We start from the raw sequence: 24,007 nt of genomic DNA on the forward strand, positions 1-24,007 counted from the left end.
AGCAGTGGTGCAGGAGGGAGGGTTTCAGATTCTGGGGCACTGGAACTGGTTCTCCAGGAGGTAGGACCAGTACAGAACTGGGCTCAGTGTCCTAGGGGATTGTTTGCTAGTGTTGTTGAAGAGGGCTTAAATTGATGTGGCACAATAATGTGTGTCCAGGCAGAAAGACAAATGGAAGCAACGCAGAGAGCAAAGCAAAAGCTAGAAAAATGTCAGAGAAAAATCAAATGCAAAAGACACAAGGTTACTAGATTCTAAAATGTCAATGAGTGTAAGGGCATTTTAACAGAAAGCCCATAGTATTTGAGGCAATTTCAGTAAACATGGTACAAAGGGGTATGATCTGGTGAACATTAGAGAAGCATGTTGACAAAGTGGAGATGATTAGGAATTAAACATGCAAGGGTATCAGGTAATATAGAAGGATTGGCAGGAAGGTAATGGAGGTGGGAGAGCGCTTTTAAGTAAGGATGCGGTCAAGGTGACAGTGAGAGATGATATAAGATCTAAGGAGCAGAACGCTTAGTCCAAGTGGCAAGAAATTAGGAATAGCAAGAGGGGAAAAAAAGTCACTGGTGGGAGTTATTTATAGGGTACTGAATAATAACATTACAGTGGAATGAGTAATAAACCAAGAAATACCTGATGCGTGTAAAAATGGGATGGCAGTTTTCTTGGGGGACTTCAACTTGCATACAGATTGGGCAAATCAAGTTAGTCAAGGAAGTCTTCAGGAAGACTTTATAGAATGTATCCTAATAGTTTTCTGAAACAGCATATTACTGAACCTATGAGGTAAAATTATATCTTAGATCTGGTGATGTGCAATGAGTCATGTAAAATTAACGACCTTGCAGTTAGGGTTCCTCTGGGAAAGAGTGATTACAGTACGAATGAATTTCTCATACAAATAGAGGGTGCAATAGTTCGACTCAAAACCAGTCTATTATGCCTAAGTAAGGGAGACTACAATGGGATGAGGGAAGAGCTTGCTAGTGTAGACTGGGAGCACAGACTAGATGGTGGGATATTCAAGGAAGAGCAGAAGTCTTTCAAAGACATTTTTCATGGCGCTCAACAAAAGTATATTCCAGTTAAAAGCAAGGACAGTGAGGGTGAAAAGAGCCAGACATGGATATAAAACTAAGGAGATAAAAGACGGTATCAAAGTAAAAGCTCCTGCATACAAAGTTGCCAAGAGTAACGGGAAAATGGAAGATTGGGAAAACATTAAAAAGTAACAAAGAATCATTAAATCCAATAAGGGAAGTTAGATTATGAAAGTAAACTAGCACAAAGTATAAAAACATACAGTAAAATCTTTATAATTACATAAAGCAGAAAAGGGTGGTTAAAATGAACACTGGTCCCTTGGAAAATGAGAAGGGGGAATTAATATCAGACAATGTTGAAATGACCAAAGTCTTGAACAACTATTTTGTGCCAGACTTCATGGTGGAAGACATATCTAACATTCCAAAGAGGGATCACTGATGTGATGGGAGGTGAGGACCTCAATATAATCACTGTCACTAAAGAGGTAGTGTTGAGCAAACTAATAGCCTTAAAGGTAGACAAGTCCCTGGTCCAGATGGGATGCACCACAGGGTACTGAAAGAAACGGCAGAGTTATACTAGACACGTTTATGATACTATATCAAAATTCTCTGGACTCTAGGGAGGTCCCAGTAGGTTGTAAGACAGTAAATATCATACCACTGTTTAAAAAATGATGTAGGTAAAAGGTGGGCAACTATAGGCCAGTTAGCTTGACATCTGCAGCTGTGAAACAGCTTGAAGCTATCTTTAAGGAAGAAATAGTGAAATATTTGCACAGAATTAGTTCTATCAGACACACACAGCATAGATTCGTGAAGGGCAGGTCCTGTTTGACAAAATTACTGGAGTTCTTTGAGGATTAGGATAAAGAGGAACAGGTGGATATTGTATATTTGGATTTCCAGAAAGTGTTCAATAATATGCCGCATAAAAAGCATCCATAAGGATGCATGGAGGTGGGGGTAATGTATTAGCATGGATAGAGGATTGGTTAACCAATAGAAGGAAGGGTGTTTTGATTAAATAGGTGACAGTCAGTGATGAGCGGAGTGCTAGAGGGGTTGGTGCTGGGCTTGCAACTGTTCACAATATATATTCATGATTTGGAAGAGCAACCAAGTGTAGCGCATCTAAGTTTATTGATGACACCAATTTGACCGGAAAAGCAAATTGTGCAGAGAGATATAGATAGATGAAGTGAGTGGGCACGAGTCTGGCAGATTACAATGTTAGAAAATTCAAGTCATCCACTTTGATAAAGTTTAAGGGAATGGGGAATTCTCAGATTCCTGTAAACAATGGATTAAGTACTGACTATGTCTGTGACTGCAGTGTGTTTGAATAATGTCTCACAGCTGCATTCCTTGGAGCAAGATGATTAAAGTTCGCCCAGATCCACATGGATGTCTCTGGGCTTTTCACACCTTTTGATTTTGACAAAAAGCAGTACCTGATGGAAATTAGACAGAACATTCCTTTCTTAATTAAAGCACAAATTTGATGGATGTTCTTATCTTTGTAATTAAGTTGTGACTCCAGCAAACCAGGTAGGACATTCCCTTTTATTTAACGTGGCTACAGTATCTAACAAATTGATTGTACTTTTGTATCAATAGTCCATTGACTTGACCGGAATAGTTATCAAACTGATTGTTCTCTGTACCAATAGTCCATTGACTTGACTAGAATGGTTATCAAACTGATTGTTCTTTTGTATCGATGGCCTTATAACTTCTGACAATTCTGACATCCGGCAGTGAACTTGTAGAACTGCCGGGGAGATGAGAAAGGGTCTCTCCCTGATGTCGGGTCCAAGTTCACTTGCCGGCTGAGCTCGAAGAAATAAACGGGTGAAAAGATAAGTAATGCTCTTTTTGTGCTGTCGTTATTTGATCCAGCAAAGTTACGTTTACAACTTTGAAAGGAAAAATAGAAGATCAGATGATTATTTAAATGGATGAAACATGTCAGCATGCTGTTCTGGAGAGAGATCTGTGAGTCTTGTGCATGAGTCACAAAAGGTTGGTTTGTAGGTGAAAAAGATCATCAAGAAGCAAATGGAATGTTGGCCTCATCACTCGAGAGATTGAATTTAAGAGCAGTGGGTTCATGCTGCAACTGTACAGGGTATTGGTGAGGCCACACCTAGAGTACTGCATGGAGTTCTGGTTTCTTCACTTGAGGAATGACATACTGGCTTTGGAGATGGTGCTGAGTAAGTTCACAAGGTTAGTTCCAAAGCTGAGGGGAGATTGAGTTTCTTGGGACTATAGTTGCTGGAATTCAAAAGAATAAGACTTATAAAGCATATAAAATTATGAAAGGTATAGATAAGATAGAGGCAGGAAAGTTGTTTTCACTGGTAAGTGAGAAGAATTGGGGGACAGGCTCAAGATTTGGGGTAACAGATTTAAGACAGATGAGAAAAAACTGCTTTTCCTGGAGAGTGGTGAATCTGTGGAATTCTCTGCTTAGGAAAGCAGTAGAGGGCTACATCAGTAAATATTTAATTTTTTTTCTAAAAGAGACACAGTGCAGAATAGGCCCTTTGATCTGCGCCACCCAGCAACCCCCAATTTTAACTCCAACTTAAGCAAAGGACAATTGACAATGAACAATTAACCTACTAACTGGTACACCTTTGGATTGTGGGAGGAATCCAGAGCACTGGAAGAAAATCCATACATTCCACAGGTAGAACATACAAACTCTTTACAGAAGTCGCCAGAAATGAACTCCGAACTCCAATGCCCGAGCTGTAATAGCATCGTGCTAACCACAGGTTATGGAGAAAAAGCAGATAGGTAGAGCTGAGTCCACAGCCAGATTAGGCATGATCTGGTGCAGGCTTGACGGGCTAGGTGGCCTACTCCTGCTCCTTTTTCTTCTGTTATGTATTGTGCTGCTACAAATAGTTGGCTTTTGTAACGTAGGCAAGGCAGAGTTACGATGGTACTCAATGGCAACTCCTTTGTGTTCATCTATGAAAATAGCTTAATTTCTACCAGAGAGGGGGAGAGAGGGGAAGGAGGAGAGAGCACTTGTGGCATGTCAAATTGTGGGGTAGTCGATTTTTTTTGTTGCACTGCAGATCTTTACTGGGTACTGATGCTTTTTTTGTGGAATGGGTGGGAGTAAGCCATTGTTTTGCTGCTATTTTTGTGTGAGAGAGGGAGTAGGAGGTGATTTTGGGGTTGTAACATTTTAACTGCTACTCATTCTTTGGAGCACTCTTCTGTTTTCATGGACGTCTACGGCTTACAAGAATTTCAGGATTTATATAGTATACATTTCTCTGATATTAAATGGAACTATTATACTATGTATGCCTATAACAATAAACCTCAACTTGAAATGTTTGCCTCTGCTCGTCTATCATTGTTCCTCACTCTATTTTCCTCCATGTACATTAAGTAACTCTGACTTCATACCTGTTTAACAATCTTGCATACTGTTGCTTCTCACTCAAACTAAAATATGAAATTGTACCGTGTTAGTCAAGTCGTCACTTTTTATTGTCATTTCAATCATAACTGCTGGTACAGAACATAGTAAAAATGAGACAACGTTTTCCAGGACCATGGTGCTACATGAAACAATACAAAAACTACACTGAACTACGCAAGAAAAAACACAAAAACTGCACAAGACTACAGTCCTATCCAAGACTGCATAAAGTGCAAAAAACAGTGCAGGCATTACAATAAATAATAATAAATAAAAAACAAGACAGTCAGCACAGTAGAGGGCAGTAGGTTGATGTCAAGCCAGGCTCTGGGTATTGAGGAGTCTGATGACTTGGGGGAAGAAACGGTTACATAGCCTGGTTGTGAGAGCCTGAATGCTTCCGTGCCTTTTGCCAGATGGCAGGAGGAAGAAGAGTTTAAATGAGGGGTGCGTGGGGTCCTTCATAATGCTGTTTGCTTTGCGGATGCAGCGTGTGGTGTAAATGTCTGTGATGGTGGGAAGAGAGACCCCGATGATCTTCTCAGCTGACCTCACTATCTGCTGCAGGGTCATGCGATCCGAGATGGTGCAATTTCCGAACCAGGTCGTGATGTAACTGCTCAGGCTGCTCTCAATACAACCTCTGTAGAACGTGGTGAGGATGGGGGTGGGAGATGGACTTTTCTCAGCCTTCGTAGAAAGTAGAGCTGCTGCTGGGCTTTCTTTGCTATGGAGCTGGTGTTGAGGGACCAGGTGAGATTCTCCACCAGGTGAACACCAAGAAATTTGGTGCTCTTAACGATCTCTACAGAGCAGTCGTCGATGTTCAGTGGAGAGTGGTCACTCCGTGTCCTCCTGAAGTCAACAACCATCTCTTGTTTTGTTCACATTCAGAGACAGGTTGTTGGCTCTGCACCAGTCCGTTAGCCGCTGCACCTCCTCTCTGTATGCTGACTCATCATTCTTGCTGATGAGACCCACCACGCTTGTGTCATCGGCGAACTTGATGATGTGGTTTGAGCTGTGTGTTGCAGCACAGTCGTGGGTTAGCGGAGTAAACAACAGTGGACTGAGCACACAGCTTTGGGGGTCCCCCATGCTCTTTCCTGAGGATCTGGTGCCATGAGATTAATTAATCCTGTTGCATTACACATGATAGGGTTTAAAATCGCCTGTGTTCCATCTGATTTCATAACTTACTGATCTTATAAACTGACTCGACTCCACACTGAAATTGCCCTTAAGCATGCCTTTGTAACGTAAATTTGGTAGAAAGGCTAGACAGATCCACAATTATTGTAGCAACTTTCTTACAATCATCCATTACTTCTTGAATTACATTCTATCGTGGAGTATAGCTACAGTTAGGGTTCTGAAAGGTCATTCTCACCGGTGACATCTTTATCCTTGTTATTTATTGTATTCACCTCAACTGGTTTAATTTCCTGATCTTCTGATCACAACTCAAACTTTCACTACTATCCTGATCTGTTTTATTTACTATTAACTGGACTCTGTCAACTCGCACTCACTTCACACTCAATTTACTGTGCACAAGCAGAGTTGGGTGTTTGCACAGAACATAGCTTCTACAGCACTGAAGAACCCAACATTTTGTAGTTAATGACTTGCTCAATTCCATCCACCATTGGTTCTTTAGCTCACAGCTTTTCTGCCGTTTCTCTGTCCTCAAGTGCTTGTAGAGCTGCTTCTGAGTGAAAAGCCAATACCCCAACTTAAAAATAACAAGGCCTCAATAGTAGATGCCGCCTGCACTAAAATTCTAAAATTTAGCATTAAGAGCTTTGGTCTCAAATACACAATCTCCCTCTCCAAACTGTGAAGGAAGAAGGTATTCCAAGGGACTTCAACATGCCATAAAAATTGTGACCAACCTTAAAAAAGGAGACAAATATTCTGCTTAACTGCCTCTTCCTGAGAGCTGCTCCTAAGTTCCTGTGGATTCTGTTTACCCAGGAGCACGGTGGAGACAGCTATGATGTGTTGAAACTCCAAGAAAAAGAAATCAGGAGCAGCAGCAGCAGCTATACACAGCCTTCTTTGACCTCACTGAAGCTGTTCATCAATCATAGACAACAATAGAACATCTCTTTAAATTTGGCTGGCCGGTTGGTGGCGTAGTGGCATCAGCGCCGGACTTCAGAGCGAAGGCTCTCGAGTTTGAATCCAGCCAGCTCCCTTGCACGCTTTCCATCCGTGCTGGCATGAGCGTCGAGATAGCAACTCGGCCTCGTAAAAATAAGAAAGCCTGTTAAAAAAAACGCCGCCATGACGATGTCCCAATGACTCCACTCGGAGTTAAGGGCTTTCTTCTGAAATTTGGCTGCTCAAAGAAATTTGTCTCCATTTGATGTTGGCTCCAAGATTGATTTATTTATTTTGTAATACAGCGCCGAACAGGCCCTTTCGGCCAAGCGAACTGTATCACCCAACAACCCACCTATTTAACCCCAGTCTAACCTCAGGTCAATTTGCCTACTAACCAGTGCACCTTCAGAACATAGGAGGAAACTAAAGCACCCAAGGAAAGCCCATGTGCTCACGGGAAGGATGTATGAACTTCTTACAGACGGTGTCAGAATTGAACTCCAAACTCTGACTACCCGAGCTGTAATAGCGTCATGCTAATCGCTATGCTACCACGACGCCCAAAATGATATGCAAGCATGATATTAACTGAGCAACCCACAACAAAACCTATCTTGGTGAAGTCTAGCCATAACAAGATTGTGTTATTGCTCTAAAGCCTTTCTCAATCTTTCTCACCACAAAACTGTGCCTCACCTCTAACAAATGTCCTTACTCAGAGGCCAAACTCAAAACATACTCTATTTATTGCAGTGTACAAAAGGATGTACCTTAGTTATCAGCAAAACCCAGGTCTTCTACCAACTTGCCATAACTGCACTCTTACAAAACACGCTCAAGGTGAGACTCTTTAAAAATATGGACCACTTTTGGATAGGTATATAGATGATAGGAGCATAGAGGACTATGGTCCTGGTGCAGATGCATGACTATGACTTTCCATATTTCGGGGTAACTCTCGGCAAAGGAAGTTATTAATAAAAAAATCACTACCATTAATGTACCACTACAGGCTTTAGCTGATTGAGAAGGGTCTTTGAAGATCAGGTCCTAATACACAACACATGGCCTATCATGCAACAGTTACCTCTGCCTTTCTGAGACCTGGATTGCTGACAGAATGTATTGCAATATTTTGGAAAAATATTTATGCCTCTGCAAAGTTGCCCAAATTCTCAAAAAGGATAAGCAAGTAATGCCAGCATCTTCGTGCAGTCCAATATTAAGGCACATTGCTTCCACTCTGCCGCATTGGGCTGGCCACATCATTCACATGTTCCAAGCTTTGTTACGAGAGATTACAGGTTGACAGAGATAAAGATTCAGGAATGTATTTGAAGCTTCATAGAAAAGCAATATCCCCAGCTGCTCCTAGGAATTGCTGGCCTGTTACAACTCAAGATGGAGAAGGGGCATTTGAGGTGGAATTGAAAACTTGGAGACAAGAAACTGGGAGCACACAAGAGTGGCAAATGAAGTGCATCAACTTACCTACCTCCCACCAACTACCTCATGCCATATGTTTGAAAGTCTGCTTCCCACACTGGCCACACTAACCACCACAAAACCAGTAAGTCTGGAGAAAAAACTAAGTTCTTCCCAATCCTAAAGGGCTGTCCAACTTGTCAATAAATGTATTTTTGCTTCTTTTGACATCTTCTGCAGATTACAATTAAAGCAGCGGATTTCTGACGAAGCAGCTACTGACATGCTGAGTGTTCTCTGCTAACATTTTACATCCTATGAAAGGCCATACATAGAACAGAAAGTTGAATTCAGTATATTTGGAGTCACACTTAAAGAATGTACAACCCAGCCTCCTTTTCACTGACTGCAGCAGATTTGAACATTTTGAAAGCTTTAAAAAGTGAAGTACAACCTGACAAACTGCAAATATTTGACAATTCAATTAACGAAATTTTCAAAAGCCCAGCAAACATATGGTACAAAGTCAACTCACTTCTGACACTCCACAAATGATTCTCAATCAAGTTCCACAGATTAATGAACTGTTGAATTAGTTTGAGCACTTGTGTCTGCTCTTCAAATACATTTATTACCTGCAGACCTTGAACTAGATAAGATTACCCAACCTGGTAGTCTTATGTATTGCATTATTAAAAACAACTTGCTCACTAGAGCTTAATTGGTACAAGTGAACTGAACTGCAAGCGTGCTTTGAATTGTGCCCACCTATAGGAAGCACCAAATAATCCACACACAATAGAACAGAGAATGCACTGACTCTAGGCAAAGCTTGAAAACCCACTGATTCAGCAATCAAATCATCTGCACAGGCACATCCTGGTCAAGAATCAAAACCTATAAAACCACAAGCGTTCAGCCATAAAGAGAAACTGTTGGTCAGTCTGGGTTTGCTAATGAGCAGGCAATCAGATTTTTGCAAACACCAACAGATGTTTTTAAATGCCAGATTTCAATTACATGAAATGCAAGGCTGGGTTTTGTTACAGGCACTACACTGTGAAACAACACATAGTCCATCAAGAATTGAAAGATGTGTTAACGCATAATTGAAAATTGACTGTACCAGATCAAATGAATAACAGGGCAGACCTCAGCTGAAATGCCTCCCCAATTTAGGGGGATTTCAATGTTAAGCTGCGTATGCTGCAATCATTGGGCATTCCTTAACACTTCAGTGTAAGAAAGCATTTCCTTTAAATAAAGATTTATGCTAAAGTTTCATATTTAAGCCTTTAAAGAAGGTCTGCACATGCAAAAGAAAATGCTTGTATCCTTAAAATTTAAAGGCTAAAAGCCATGTTTTAAAAACTAACTGCTTTGGAAGCATTTCAGTTGTGGTAACCGTGAAAGAAGTCAATACCACATTTGGAGAATGTTGAAGTGCAGGATTGGAGTCAAAATAAATACTGAAACACAGCTTGCACCTATCACATTCACTTTATCCTTTTATACATTTTGTTGGTGACTGCTATAACTATGGTTGAAACTGAATTTGGGGCCACTGGGTTTCGTGCATGCAACCTGTATCAAAGTTCTATTACCAAAGGGCTTCAGCAATCTGGAATATGTAGATAGTAGTTCTCAAGTCTAATAGAATTAAAAATGAATGCTGCTATCCACAGGTACTTGTCTGACAAACATCAAGTTTCCCTCAAATGAACACATCTTGTTTAAAAATAAATCACATGTAGAAGGGTTTTGCTTCAATTTCCCGTGAACAAAAAACAACAGGTAGGTAGGCCAACAATGGGATTATAACACCCATGGCTCATAAATCCAAATGTACATGACAGCTGGTCACTGAACAAATAACAGTAATTCCGTATTGTATGCTTATGTGAACTAAAAGTATTTGCTTCCATAGAAGATACAGTGGCATGCAAAAGTTTGGGCACACCTGGTCAAAATTTCTGTTACTGTGAATAGTTCAGTGAGTAGAAGCTGAACTGATCTCCAAAAGTCAAAGTTAAAGATAAAACATTCTTTTCAACATTTTAAGCAAGATTAGTGTATTATTTTTCTTTTGTACAGTTTTAGAGTGAAAAAAGGAAAGGAGCACCATGTAAAACTTTGGGCACCCCAAGAGATTTGAGCTCTCAGATAACTTTTACCAAGGTCTCAGACCTTAATAGCTTGTTATGGCTATGGCTTGTTCACAATCATCATTAGGAAAGCCAGATGATGCAAATTTCAAAGTTTTATAAATACCCTGACTCCTCAAACTTTGTCCCAACAATTAGCAGCCATGGCTCCTCTAAGCAGCTGCCTAGCACTCTGAAAATTAAAATAAATGATGCCCACAAAGCAGAAAGCTATAAGAAGATAGCAAAGTGCTTTAAGGTAGCTGTTTTCTCAGTTGGCAATGTAATTAAAAAATGGCAGTTAACAGGAACGGTGGAGGTCAAGTTCAGGTCTGGAAGACCAAGAAAACTTTCCAAGAGAACTGCTCATACGATTGCAAGAAAGGTAAATCAGAACCCCTGTTTGACTGCAAAAGACCTTCAGGAAGATTTAGCACACTCTGGGGTGGTGGTGCACTGTTCTATTGTGCAGCAACACCTGCATAAAAAAAACCTTCATGGAAAAGTCATCAGAAGAAAACCTTTCCTGCGCCCTCACCACAAAATTCAGTGTCAGAAGTTTGCAAAGGAACATCTAAACAAGCCGGATGCATTTTGGAAACAAGTCCTGTGGACTGATGAAGTTTGTTTGTTTGTTTTTGACTGTTAAAATAGAACTTTTTGGCCACAATGAGCAAAGGTATGTTTGGAGAAAAAAGGGTGCAGAATTTCATGAAAAGAACACCTCTCCAACTGATAAGCACAAGGGTGGATCGATCATGCTTTGGGCTTGTGTTGCAGCCACAGGCACGGGGAACATTTCACTGGTAGAGGGAAGAATGAATTCAATTAAATACCAGCAAATTCTGGAAGCAAACATCACACTGTCTGTAAAAAAGCTGAAGATGAAGAGGATGGCTTCTACAACAGGATAGTGATCCTAAACACACCTCAAAATCCACAATGGACTACCTCAAGAGGCGTGAGCTGAAGGTTTTGCCATGGCCCTCACAGCCCCGACCTAAACATCATCGAAAATCTGTGGATAGACCTCAAAAGAGCAGTGCATGCAAGACGGCCCAAGAATCTCACAGAACTAGAAGCCTTTTAAAAGGAAGAATGGGCGAAAATACCCCAAACAAGAATTGAAAGACTCTTAGCTGGCTACAGAAAGTGTTTGCAAGCTGTGATACTTGCCAAAGGGGGTGTTAGTAAGTACTGACCATGCAGGGTGCCCAAACTTTTGCTTCGGGCCCTTTTCCTTTTTTGTTATTTTTGAAACTGTAAAAGATGGCAATAAAAAGTAATCTTGCTTAAAATATCATCTTTAACTTTATGCCTTTTGGAAATCAGGTCACCTTTTACTTGCTTAGCTATTCACATTAACAGAAATTTTGACCGGGGTGCCCAAACTTTTGCATTCCACTGTATGGGAACAGATCAAATAAACCAGTAACATACCCGAGGGAATTAACTGCTCAATAAATGTACACTGCTGAGCTTTTCAAAGAGGATAGAGGGAAAATGAAAAGTATTGCACAAATTAGCATATGCAAACATGAAAGATTCACACTATGCTTATTTAAATGCATAAACTGAAGAGCAAACTGTATTCTTAATCAGCCAGCCACCAAGGACGTGATGGACAAGACTGACAAGATGAGGGCTAGTAGTCCCCAGGTGTGTGTGTGTGTGTGTGTGTGTGTGTGTGTGTGTTGGGGGGGGGGCGCGCGCAGGGAAGATGACCTTTGTACCTGAATAGTTTAGTCTGGGGTTACAATATGGGATGGGTTCTAGGACCAGTTAAGAGTTAACTATACTGCTGTGGAAATAGAATCACATACTGGTCAGACAATATACAAATAGTGGAATGGCTTACCTGAAGAACACAAAGAAATACATTTGAGACAACCTCAGGCTTCGGATTTCCAATTTAGATTTCCCTTCTGTTGTTGGTGTGGTATCTTCCCCATTGCAATGAACCCATGTATCCAGGTCTCCAGATTACTTAACCACCCCACCACCCCCAACACATCCTGTATATTCCCAATAATTGTACATATATTAAAAATGGGACAGGATAAACTGCACAAAGAGTTTATTCCCAGTGTATTGAGCACAGACTGCTCTTTGAAGGAGCCACCCATTTAGTCCAATTACTTTGCTCTTATCTGTAATGCCTTCTCTGTCATGAACTTATCCAATTTCATTTTTAAAGCTTATATTGAATCTGCTTCTACTGGCTTTTTATGCAGTAAATTCCAGATTTAAACACTTCCTTGCTTGTTCTTCTGTTATTTACCTTGTACTCCATGGTTAATCCAAAATACCAAGGAAAAGTTTCCCCTTATTAGGAGTTTGAACAACTCTATTACATTTCCACTTAAAGTTCCCTGCTCAAAGGAGGAAGCCTAGCTTTTCCAGCTAACAAACTTGGAATGGTGCATCTGGTTCTTTCACTTATGATTTATTACATGCCTAAGTAATAAGTTCTGCAAGTCGCAAGATATTGCTATTTGATATGAAAAGTTGAATCATGTCAGTTTATTGAACAGTTATTAAACCAGTTTAGCTACAAAAGCAGGGTTAGTGTACCCTGACAGATGGCTTATCTATCTAGCCTCTCCATTAGGAATAGACAGGGATATCCATTACTTGCCTAATGAATCCAACAACATGCAGGATCATTGCCAATTCTACTGGACTATCTATCCTTTCCTCAAACACTGTGTACAATCTATGAGATGATCTCAGCACACCAAGAATTTTGTCACTACTACCTAATGTGTTGGCACTTCTACCAAAAATCAAGATTAACAATTTATTGCAGGAATAACCACAACTTGAGTGATACACAATAAGGGATCACTATCGTACACACTGAAGCAGTTGACAAAGATGAATCCAATATCAGTCCAGAGACCCAAGATTAGGGGACAAATATCAACCATGACAGCTTTACCACCATCCCAATGAATCAGCTCTTATGAATCAGTAGTGGAACTGCTTTTGAAGGGTCAACCCCCCCCCCCCGCCCTTGTCTTTCTTCCCGGACCTCCTATCCCATGATCCTCTCATATCCCCTTTTGCCTATCACCTGTCCAGCTCTCGGCTCTATTCCTCCCCCTCCTGTCTTCTCCTATCATTTTGGATCTCCCCCTCCCCCTCCAACTTTCAAATCCCTTACTCACTCTTCCTTCAGTTAGTCCTGACGACGGGTCTCGGCCTGAAACGTCGACTGCACCTCTTCCTATAGATGCTGCTTGGCCTGCTGCGTTCACCAGCAACTTTGATGTATGTTGCTTTTGAAGTACTTCTTTTAGGGAAGATATAGCCATAATACTTTACAGACCCAGCAACAGTGTTTACTGAATGGTAGTGAAGGAGGAGTGGATAAAAGCTGAGCACACAAACAATTCAAAATAATTTAAATACTATTAAAAATATGACATGAATCTGATTAGCTTCTTTACTGGGCCTTACTTTCCTGACACCCTAACCCCTCTCAACCTAAATATTGGCACCATCACTGAAACAAGATGCATAAGCAGGGTTCTTAATGTCAGATCTGTTTCAGAGCCTGGAGGAGATTCAGTCTTCTGAGATTACAGAGAAACAGACTCATAATGGGAAAATATATGCTGCAGAGAACAACCTAGGAGCATACTTAGGGGCTTTAAAGCAGAAGGTGGCAGCACTTGGGTTCAATGCAACCATTCAAGTCCATTCCATACTTTTATTAAATCTAGAATTTCTGCAGCAGCTCCATGAAGCTTTCCAATGTACCTCAGCTTAAAACTGACTTGGCGTGGCCAAATTCTGCTCTAACTACATCTACAAGTCTGCAGGTGTAGTGGGTCATTTCTCAAATAACAGAGAGTCAGCATGCATTACAGGAAGGAGTTAAAGATCTGCGGCCAAGCATAATGGCCACCACATTCTGTATATGACTCTCCGGACTTCAATGTTAGTTAAGATTTCTTAATGCTATCAACAGTCAAAAGCAGTTGTAACTCTATTCATCCTCTCTTCACATATAGAACTCTGCCTTTCTTCCCCCACCCATATCAGGACTAAAGTTATAATGACATATAGAGGCTTCAGCTCAGTTATGATAAAACATGTATGTGGCACTGCTTCGTAGTACTAAATGTCACTTCACTTGAAGCTAAGATTAAATAAATAGTGCAGTATTTGGATTTCTAGTTAATTCGATTACAGAACATATCAGTAATTTTCCACACTGGTTGATCAAACTGCTGTACTGATAGGTTTGGAGTATTTTTATTGGTTGCAGCTCTTCTTGCTTATCTTGCAGTATTTGGACTTCATTGCCCAAATCTAAGTCCAAATACTGCAAGATAAGCTGCAACCAATGTGTCTTTTTTTAAATGAACTCTCTCTAGTGATTTTTAGCATGACTGAAGCTGAACCTGCATACAATCGCTTGGTCTCACCAGAATTCAATTGAAATATCCTGATTATTTTTGTACCTTTTTAAGCCATCAGTAATAATTTAGTTTATTCGCCATGGTTAACTGGCTAGCATCCTTGCATGTGTCTGAAGGTCATGGATTTAAGTTCCATTCACATTGAACTAACTGATGACGCTGTGAGGTACTGATGGGATCAATGCTTTCTCAGGATACTGACTTTAAGATGAGATGCTGAACAAAGTTTCCATTTACTCTCTCAGGTGGGGGAGAAAGCACCAGTGCAGTCAAGGTCCTGATGAAAGTTCTGGGCCCAAAATGTCGACTGTTTTTTTCATTTCCATAGATGCTGCCTGACCTACTGAGTTCCTTCAGCATTTTGTGTGTTTTGCCTTCGATTTCCAGCATCTGCAGATTTTTTTGTGTGAGTGCAATTATCCTGTTTTATTATAATCAATTACTCATTCTACAATCAATAAACAGAGTGCCTCACCATTATTTCTCATGATATAGGAAGCATTCAACCCAAGCCTACGTGCCATCAAGGACATATATGCAGAAAGGTGCCAGAAAAGGGCCTTTATGAAGGATTCCACCTACCTACACATACAGTTTATCCTTCTCTCATTAGGGAGGAGGCTACATAGCATCCATGCCAGGGCCATCAAGAACAAAAACTTTTCTCAAGCAGAGACTAATCAATACCTCTCCTGCTAACCCACCCCTCCATACCACCACTGGATTCTCATTTCCTGCCACTCACCTTATTTACAGACACTCCTGTGCCTAGCATCACTTTATGGACATACAATCAATGTATAAAAGTTATCTTGTGTTTATATTTATTGTACTTTTTAAATTATTGTGTTCTTAATCCTCGTGATTTTTTTTTCTGCTGCATTGGATCCAGAGTACAATTATTTCATTCTTCTTTACACTTGTACTGGAAATGACATTAAACAATCTTGAAATTTGAACAACTTATCGGTCTCATTCTCCAACTTATTTTTCCCTAAACCATCGTCTTTCATATAGCCATCAACTCCCACACACTGAGTTCTGCAACCCATCAACGTAAGGGCAATTTAGAGTAGCCAGTTAACCATGGGTGGGAGGAAATGGATTTTTAGAGAAAATGTCATGTTGCTTTTTGTTGGGGTTTGATGCAAGCAAAGTGACCATTATGTTTCCCATATTACAAATTAAATATCCTTTAAACGTATATGACTGGCTGTAAAATGCTTTTGAGTTAACTCAAGCTGGTATCATGTAATTACTACAAGCTCTTTATATTTTTCTTTTAATTTTAATATCCTCTGAATAAATACACACCAAAGAGTTTGACTGCAGTATACGTTTAAGGCTACTACACTGTAAACCATAGAGAAACCTACAGCGTATTACAGACTACAAATTGCAGTAATTTGTACTGGAAACTCAAAAAATGCAGTGTAATATTATATGGCAAGTTTTTATATAACAAAGATTAGCATTCATGGTGCTAATGCACGATTTAACTTCAGCCTGTTTAACATGTTAGTCTTTCAGACAATTTCTTTCCCAAGAAATTCAGAGATCATGTCTGTGTGGTGTGTTTTTTCTGTAACTGGATGGAGTGCCACTCAGTGGCTACATCTAGAAACTTGACAGAACTGGCTGAGAAAACACAGCCCATCAGGTTCCAACTGCACCACCTCTTGGTCAAAGGCAGGCAAGTGGGACAGGCAAATATTTCTTTTTGTGTGCCAGGAAGGGAAGCAAGGGCAGACAGAGGCCACCAAATTAAAAAGAAAACACTGCAGATTAATAGAAACAAATTTTCATAACTGGCTGTCACAGGCACTGAGCACACAGAAAGCTAACATTAAGTAAAGAGAAGAAACCAGAAAATAAATGTCTCTTGTTAACTGCAGTCTCCACACCTGACTCGGGTCAGGTACCAGAGAACAATGATGTAAAACTATGCTTCACTGGCTAAAGGTCATTCAAAGCTGCTGACAGCCAGAAGATTTAGTCAACAGTCTGGGGCAACTAGAAAATTGTTGGCAACACTATCATATTTTTTTCTAAAAAAAGCTGCAGTAGCAGTTTCATAAAGGGAAACGTGAACATGACTGTTCAGCAACATAAAAAGTTGCTCAACAGAACAGCTTTCTGAGTAACAGCCAGAAGTAAGGCTTTTGGCAGAAGACCAGACTAAAGATTTAATCAGCCCCCACCGAACAATTGCGAACAGCAGAGAGAGGGAAAGAAAAGTATCTCCTTGCCCCAAGTTGGTTTTGAGCCTTCTTACTCCATTATAAAGCCAGTTGGATTAATGAGAGTGGAGTAAACTCACTGAGCTAGCAATGAAAATTTAACTGGGGAAGGAGTAAGCAGACAGGCTGATGACACCCTCTGATTTGTGATAGCTGACCGCAGTATTATTGAAGTCCCTGTTTTTTCATAAGTTCAACTAATGCAACTAAAGTCTTCACAGTTATATGGGCTTTGACTTAATTTAGCGATTAGTTACATTATGGAGCATGGTTAAAGACATGTTAAAGCCAGAACTAATTTTACAGACCCCATGACTGCTGGCTTCAACCTCTATGGAATTTGTAACAGTATAGGTGATTTACTGTGAGAATATCACACCACAGCAGGACATGGAACTGTGTGTGACGTTGATCACATCCTGCTCTTTGACATTGTCATGAATAAATTAAAGGCTACAGCAGACAGGGAAAGAGTGAGCACAGAAATAGAATAAAACTTGTTAACATATGCTGGACAAATGGCACAAGTGGGAAAGTTTTACTTTGGAGTCAGACCTGTTGAAGGTGGATGGCATACAGCACCACAACATGCTTACAGACAGGACCCTCCTCACAGGGGTAGTATCCAATGCTTAAGTGATGGATTTAAATTAATTTGCTGATGGGAATGAGCACCAGAATGAAATAGAAATGGGATACAAAAGATTAAAAAATGCTCCAGAATAAAGATATCCAGAAATGAGATCAACATGACAGAGTAGACTGTATGCACATAAATGTCTGGAACATGGAAAATAAGATGTGGTGACTTCTGAATAATAGAAATTTAGTTCCAAAGAGGGACTGAGAAATTAATGAACTGGGCTATAAGGTGTTCAGGAAAGACAGGGAAGAATAAATAATACAGGGATGTAGCATTCAAATGGGCAACAACAGTGCTGAAGAATAATGTAGTTGAAAGGGAAATCAAAGAAAGTGAGTAGAATTAAGAAGAAACAGAAAACTTATTAGTCTAGTGGATGCATTCAATAGGATGAAAGGTGTAGGTGACAAAATAAACAAGTTAGCAGGGAAAGCTCAAAGATGTGAGGATTACAGTTGTATAAAAGAGGACATTAATTATCAAAACATCTACTTGAAGAGTAACAGTACATGTTTGAAGGCCTAGGACCACCTAAAATGTAAACAAGGAAACTACCAGCCAAACAGAAAGCAGCACAATGTAATCTAGCTCTTTTCAAAGAAGACCAGTTTAGAACAATTTTAAAAAAGGAAATACTTCTCTGGAAGGCAGCTGATTTCAAATTGCAAAGTGTCTTAGCCCAGGTAGATAATAATCAACTTTGATAGGAACAAACAATGAACAACAGCAGACTTGCAAGGAAATGATTCAGGTACACAGTAATTTTTGAAGGGAGAAAGGTATGGCACCCAAAGCTAGAAGTCCCTGGATGGAATACAAATTGAGATTGGAAGATCAAAGTGAAGTTTGTAACGAATGTAAAAATAACACAGTAGATATCAGAGGGAATATCAAACCGACTGGTTACATCACCATATAGTATGGAGGCAACAATGCACAGGATTGGAAAAAGCTACAAGGGTTGTAGACCCAGCCAGCTCCATCATGAGCACTCGCCTCCCCACCACAGCCGGGCTTCCATAAGGCGATGTCTTAGAAAACATCCATCATTGAGGACCCCCGCCATCCAGGACATGCCCTCTTCTCATTGATACCATCAGGGATGTGGCACAGAAGCCAGAAGACTCACAATGAATATTTTAGCAACAGCTTCTTTCTCTCCGTCATCAGATTTCTGAACGCTCTGCAGACCCACAAACAGTACCTCACCTTTTTCCTCTCTTTTTGCATTATTTATTGTAAATATTTCTTATTGTAATGTATAGCAAGTTTTTATGCATTACACTGTACTGCGGCCGCAAAACAACAAATTTCGTGACCTTTATCAGTGATAATAAGACTAATTCTGATTTGTATTGGAGATTTTAAAAAAATGGAATTCAGGGGTTAAATGAAAAACAAATTACTGGCCTATTAAAATGGGAAAGCCAAGATATTTTATAAATGCATTCAAATTAAGAGGAATATAAATGGAAGGGGAGAGTCAATTAGGGAATTGAAAGGAGACTATTTTGTGAATGAAGCAGTATGGCTCGGATACTAAATGAAGGCTTTGTATCTAGTTCCGCCAGAAGGAATAACAATGGCATTAGAGATGGCAGAGCTCAAAATAGAGAAGACACACTACCTGAGCAAGGTAGAACCCAAGTTATCGACAAAAGTGTGGGTGCTTGTAATGTTCTTTAGATACATAATGGCACCAGACAATGGAGGCACTTTAAACACAAATTTAACAAGAGGTGGAACAAACCCAGCAATTGCAATTCTGGAGATAGGACACAGTCAAAATCTGTGACAAAATTAATCAACAGTTGGGAAAATATGGGCTAATAAATGTAAACCAGCAAGATACCTTTGATGGAAATTGTGTTTGACTTACTTCATTGAGTTCTATGATGAAGAAATTGATGTGAATATAGACTTATAATGAACTTGTTTGTGAAACTGAAGCCCATGGGATTAAAGGGACAGTGACAGTCTGAATACAAAACCTGCTTGGGGTCAGAAGGCAGACATTCTTGTTGAATGACTGATTTACCCAAAATGGACAGAAGTATGTGGTGGTACTCTCCAGGGCTCACTTTAACATTTCTGTCTGATTGTGTGCAGCACAGGGGCTAAGCCTCAGCACTGGCTTTATGCTGCATTCATAAATCCATTGACAGCTGGTGAATCACTGATCCCAACCCTCAGGTCATTGAAACAGAGATTCAGGAAACCAAAGGCTTGTGAATGTTTTTCCATTCATGCATGTAGCACCGTTTAAAAACAAACATTTTTTCACATTTACAACAGAAGCATTTGCATATTGAATATTATTCTAAAAGTAGTAAAACAACCTATCTGGTTTTCTTATAGCAGCTACAAAATCTAGTTTTGGGCAATAAAGGTGAAAAGATACGATTCAGTGGGGGACCACTGGGTGATCATAAGATCATAGCAAATTTAGAATAATTCTAGATGAAAGAAATTACTTCGTTATAAGGCAGCCAACTTCATATTATGAAAATGGACTGAGCCCAGGAAAATGATGATTAAAAATAGGTAAGAAAAACTGATTAAAAATGGGAGCACTTTGAAGACATAATCCAGGTACAAACTAGATCGTCTTATGATGGCTGAAAACAACAGCATCCAAAAATCTGCATGGGGAACATAGTGCTTGTATCTGCAGGATCAGCAGACCAGCAGGCTTCTGAACCTGAGACAGTGCTACCTTTTGGACTCTATAGCAGCAAGAAGCAGTCACATCTGGTGACAGCAGGGTGCAAGTTGTCAACACTAGAACTGCCAGCTTGGACTCCCACAGGATACTCAACCAAGTTCCAGAAGACGCAGGAGCAGAATTAGCCCATTCGGCCCACTGAGTCTGCTCCATCATGTGATCATGGCTGATTTATTATCCATCTCAGCCCCATTCTCCCGCCATCTACCCCTAATCTTTGATGCCCTAACTACTCAAGAACCTATCAACCTCTGCTTTAAATATACCCATTAACTTGGCCTCCACAGTGACAATGAATTCCACAGATTCTCCACCCTCTGGTCCAAGACTCCTACACTATTGACATGCCCTCTCAATGTTCACTCTATCTAGGCCTTCCAATATTTGACACATTTTAAATGACATCCCCCTTATTCTTCGAAGCTTCAGTGTTCCTATGAGATCTGTGCCTGCATATTTTCGCAGGAGTGTGGAACTGAATGTACAACTTTAAAGTGGGGACATGAACATATGCACCTTAAGTTGAACACAAATACATTAGAGGACAGAAACACATACACTTAGTGGCCACTCTATTAGGTACACCTGCTTGTTAAAGTAAACATCCAGTTAGCCAATCATATGGCAGCAATTCAATGCACAAAAGCATGCCGACATGGTCAAGATTTCAGTTGTTGCTTAGACCAATGATCAGAATGGGAAAGAAATGTGATCAAACTGACTTTGATCGTGGAATGACTGTTAGTGCCAGATGGGGTGGTTTGAGTATATCAGAAACTGCTGATCATTTGAGATTGTCATGTACAAGTCACTAACGCTTACAGAGAATGGTGCAAAAACAAAAAAAAACACCAACAACACACAGCAAGGGCAGTTTTGTGAGGGAAAACATCTATTTAATGAGAATGGCTAGACTGGTACAAGCTGACAGGAAAGCAGCAGTCACTCAAAAAAACACATAATACAACAGTGGTGTGTAGAAGAGCATCTCCGAATGGACAATATGTTAAATCTTGAAGCAGACGGACTACAGCAGAAGACCACACCGGGTTCCACTCCTGTACCTAATAAAGTGGCAACCAAGTGTAGAGAAAGCTATTAAAAAAGCACAATAGACCTTTGGCTTTATTATAAAGAGTAAGTGAGAAAGCCATGTTTATAAGTTTTTTATATAAAACACAGGATGGATCTTAGATATTCATTCTGACAACTGCACTTTAGGACAAATGAGAAGATCTTGGGAGAGGGTGCAGAAGAGATTTACCAGAATGGTTCCATAGATATAATATGATAGACATAGAAAGACTAGGGAAAATTAAGCTAGTTTTTCATTGCAGCAAAAGAATTGACAGATTGTTTAATCGGTGGCTCAGGACCACGAATGGTTTTAACAGAATGGCAGAAAGGTCAGCAATACATTTAAGGTGAAGAGCAAACAAACCAAGGGAGAACGAAAAGGTCTTCAACTCTAAATGTAACCATTTTCTTTCCATAAAGTTCTGCCTTTCCAGAAATTTCCACTCATTTCATATATACAGATTCAGCACTTGGTTCAATTTCACTGTTGAGAATTTTTTAATCAACGTATGAAGCTGTGATTTGAACATATTATCTTAAAAAATGGCAGCAGGTTCAATAGCAAATTCCGAAGAGAATTAGATACCTAAAAAACACTTGCATGCCTATAAAATTAACTGGATAGCTACACCCAAGAGCCAGCATTGACCCAATGGGCTGAATAGCTTCCTCCTGCATTGTAAAATTAAAGCAGAGAAGTGCATAGATGAATAATGACGGTAGGGTCACCTTTGCCCGACTTCTGTATGGTGCACAGTCTGTAATGAATTAAGATTGTGTCGGGTGCCCTTACAGAGATATTGCAATTCATAGAACAGTACAGCACAGAAACAGGCTCTTTGGCCCACGATGTTGTGTAGAACTAATTAAATGATTAACTAAATTAGTCCCATCTGCCTACAGAAGTTCATTCTCTACATTTTCCTATGCCTATCATCTCTATCATATTTGCCTTCACTACCACCCCTTGGAGTGCATTTCAGGCATCTACCACTGCATAAAAACAACTTGCCCTGCACATCTTCTTGTGAACTTAGCCCCTCTAATTCATCAGACATTTCAACCCTCAGTAAAAGATACCAGCCGGCTCCTCTAACTGTACCTCTCAAACTTACAAACTTCTATCAGGTCTGCAATTAGCCTTTGCCACTCAAGAGAAAACTTAGTTTGTCCAACTTTTCATAACACACTGTTCAATCCAGGCAGCATCTTAGTAAGTCTCTTCTGCACCTTCTCCAAAGCCTCCGCATCCTTCAACCAATGAAGCGACCAGAAATGAATGCAATACTCTAGATGTGGCCCAACCCAGAGTTTTATAAAGATGCCACATAACTTCCTGACTCTGGAATTCAATGCCTTAATTAATAAACGCAAGCGTGCCGTACAACTTCTTTATCACCCTGTTAACCATGCCGCCATTTTCAGGGCAGACTGAACTTGGATTTCAAGATCCCTCTGTATAGACAGACCTGAAGTGCTGAGTGCATGTCCTGAAAATAGTTGTGATGAGGTTATACTCTTTAACAAAGAGCGTTTCTCTTGAACTTATATCAATGATTCAGGAACACCTGCTTCCCTTCTGCCATTAGATTTCTGAATGGACATTGAACCCATGAACATTACCTCACTATTTTTTTGCACTACTTATTTAATTTAACTTTATTTATGCATTTATTAGCTTTTATTATTATGCATTACAACATACTGCTGCAGTATAACATTCACAACATATACCGGTGATATTAAACCTGATTCTGATTCAACTAAAGCTAGTTGTCCACTGTCTTTCATACCTAGTACTAATGACCATCCAAAACTTTTGAACAGTAAACATCACACTTCGCAAGCTAAAAGCAAAATTATTTTCCACTTTTCCTCCTCCTCCCCCCCCCATAAAATATCCCATTTCAGGGTTTCTGAGAGGTGGATACTAAAAACTTCCATTCAGATATTGTGCAGATTTCGCAAGCTCTTCAAGTAAAACATCAGGAGTCAAAGGAAGTATGAACTTTTTTGGCAATTGTTGATTGCATCTGCAGCACTGATGGAAAACGAAAACTAAGTACACCTTCAGATCATCTAAGAAGTGAGGATAGAGAATATTTGGACCTAGGTACGGACAATTATCTTGTACCTCTTAGAGTTTATTTATATTGCAACCTCACGTAACCATAAGATGAAAGCACCCAGGTAAACCTCACCTTTCACCCAAACACATCAAGTGTTTCTTCCATAACACTCTTACCTGGCAGAAGAGATGATGAGCTGGGAGTCTTTATACGCTATAAGATAACCCTGGTTTTCTGGATTGTGAACTGTGACCTGTTTCAAAACATAAATTGTAAGTAAGTACATTTACCTTGACAGCACCATCAAACTTCTGGATGGAAGTCAAGACATTCATTTGGCAAACACCCTATAGACCACGAGTTCAATCTCAGTATTCAATATCTAAATCAAGGAAAACACAACAGCAAAATGCAACACATTGTAACAGAGACTGGCAGCTCAGTCACTTAACGTATGTGGCATTTCAGTTCCCATTGTATAGAGAGCCTGTGAAGTATATTGTTATAGAAACATTAACTCTCATTGCTTCCATACTAATCACGATGGAAAAGCCATCATTTTTAACTCAGAACCCCTAAATGGGATTGTAAATCTACTGGTATAACATAGCAAGCTACTTCAAAAGACCCAATCCAAAC

General features: G+C 40.0%; 1 protein-coding gene across 1 annotated transcript in view; it reads right to left on the reverse strand.

Moving 5' to 3' along the window:
• The window catches only part of LOC134358432 (wings apart-like protein homolog), a 188,622-nt gene that overhangs the window by 28,213 nt on the left and 136,402 nt on the right, over nucleotides 1–24,007 (reverse strand). Inside the window, exon 12 of the mRNA XM_063070655.1 lies at nucleotides 23,545–23,621. Within this exon, the coding sequence (XP_062926725.1) occupies nucleotides 23,545–23,621 (77 nt within the window). The remainder of the gene's footprint in view (nucleotides 1–23,544; nucleotides 23,622–24,007) is intronic.

This window comes from Mobula hypostoma, chromosome 18 (genome assembly GCF_963921235.1).
Source record: "Mobula hypostoma chromosome 18, sMobHyp1.1, whole genome shotgun sequence".
Classification (NCBI taxonomy): Eukaryota; Metazoa; Chordata; class Chondrichthyes; order Myliobatiformes; family Myliobatidae; genus Mobula; species Mobula hypostoma.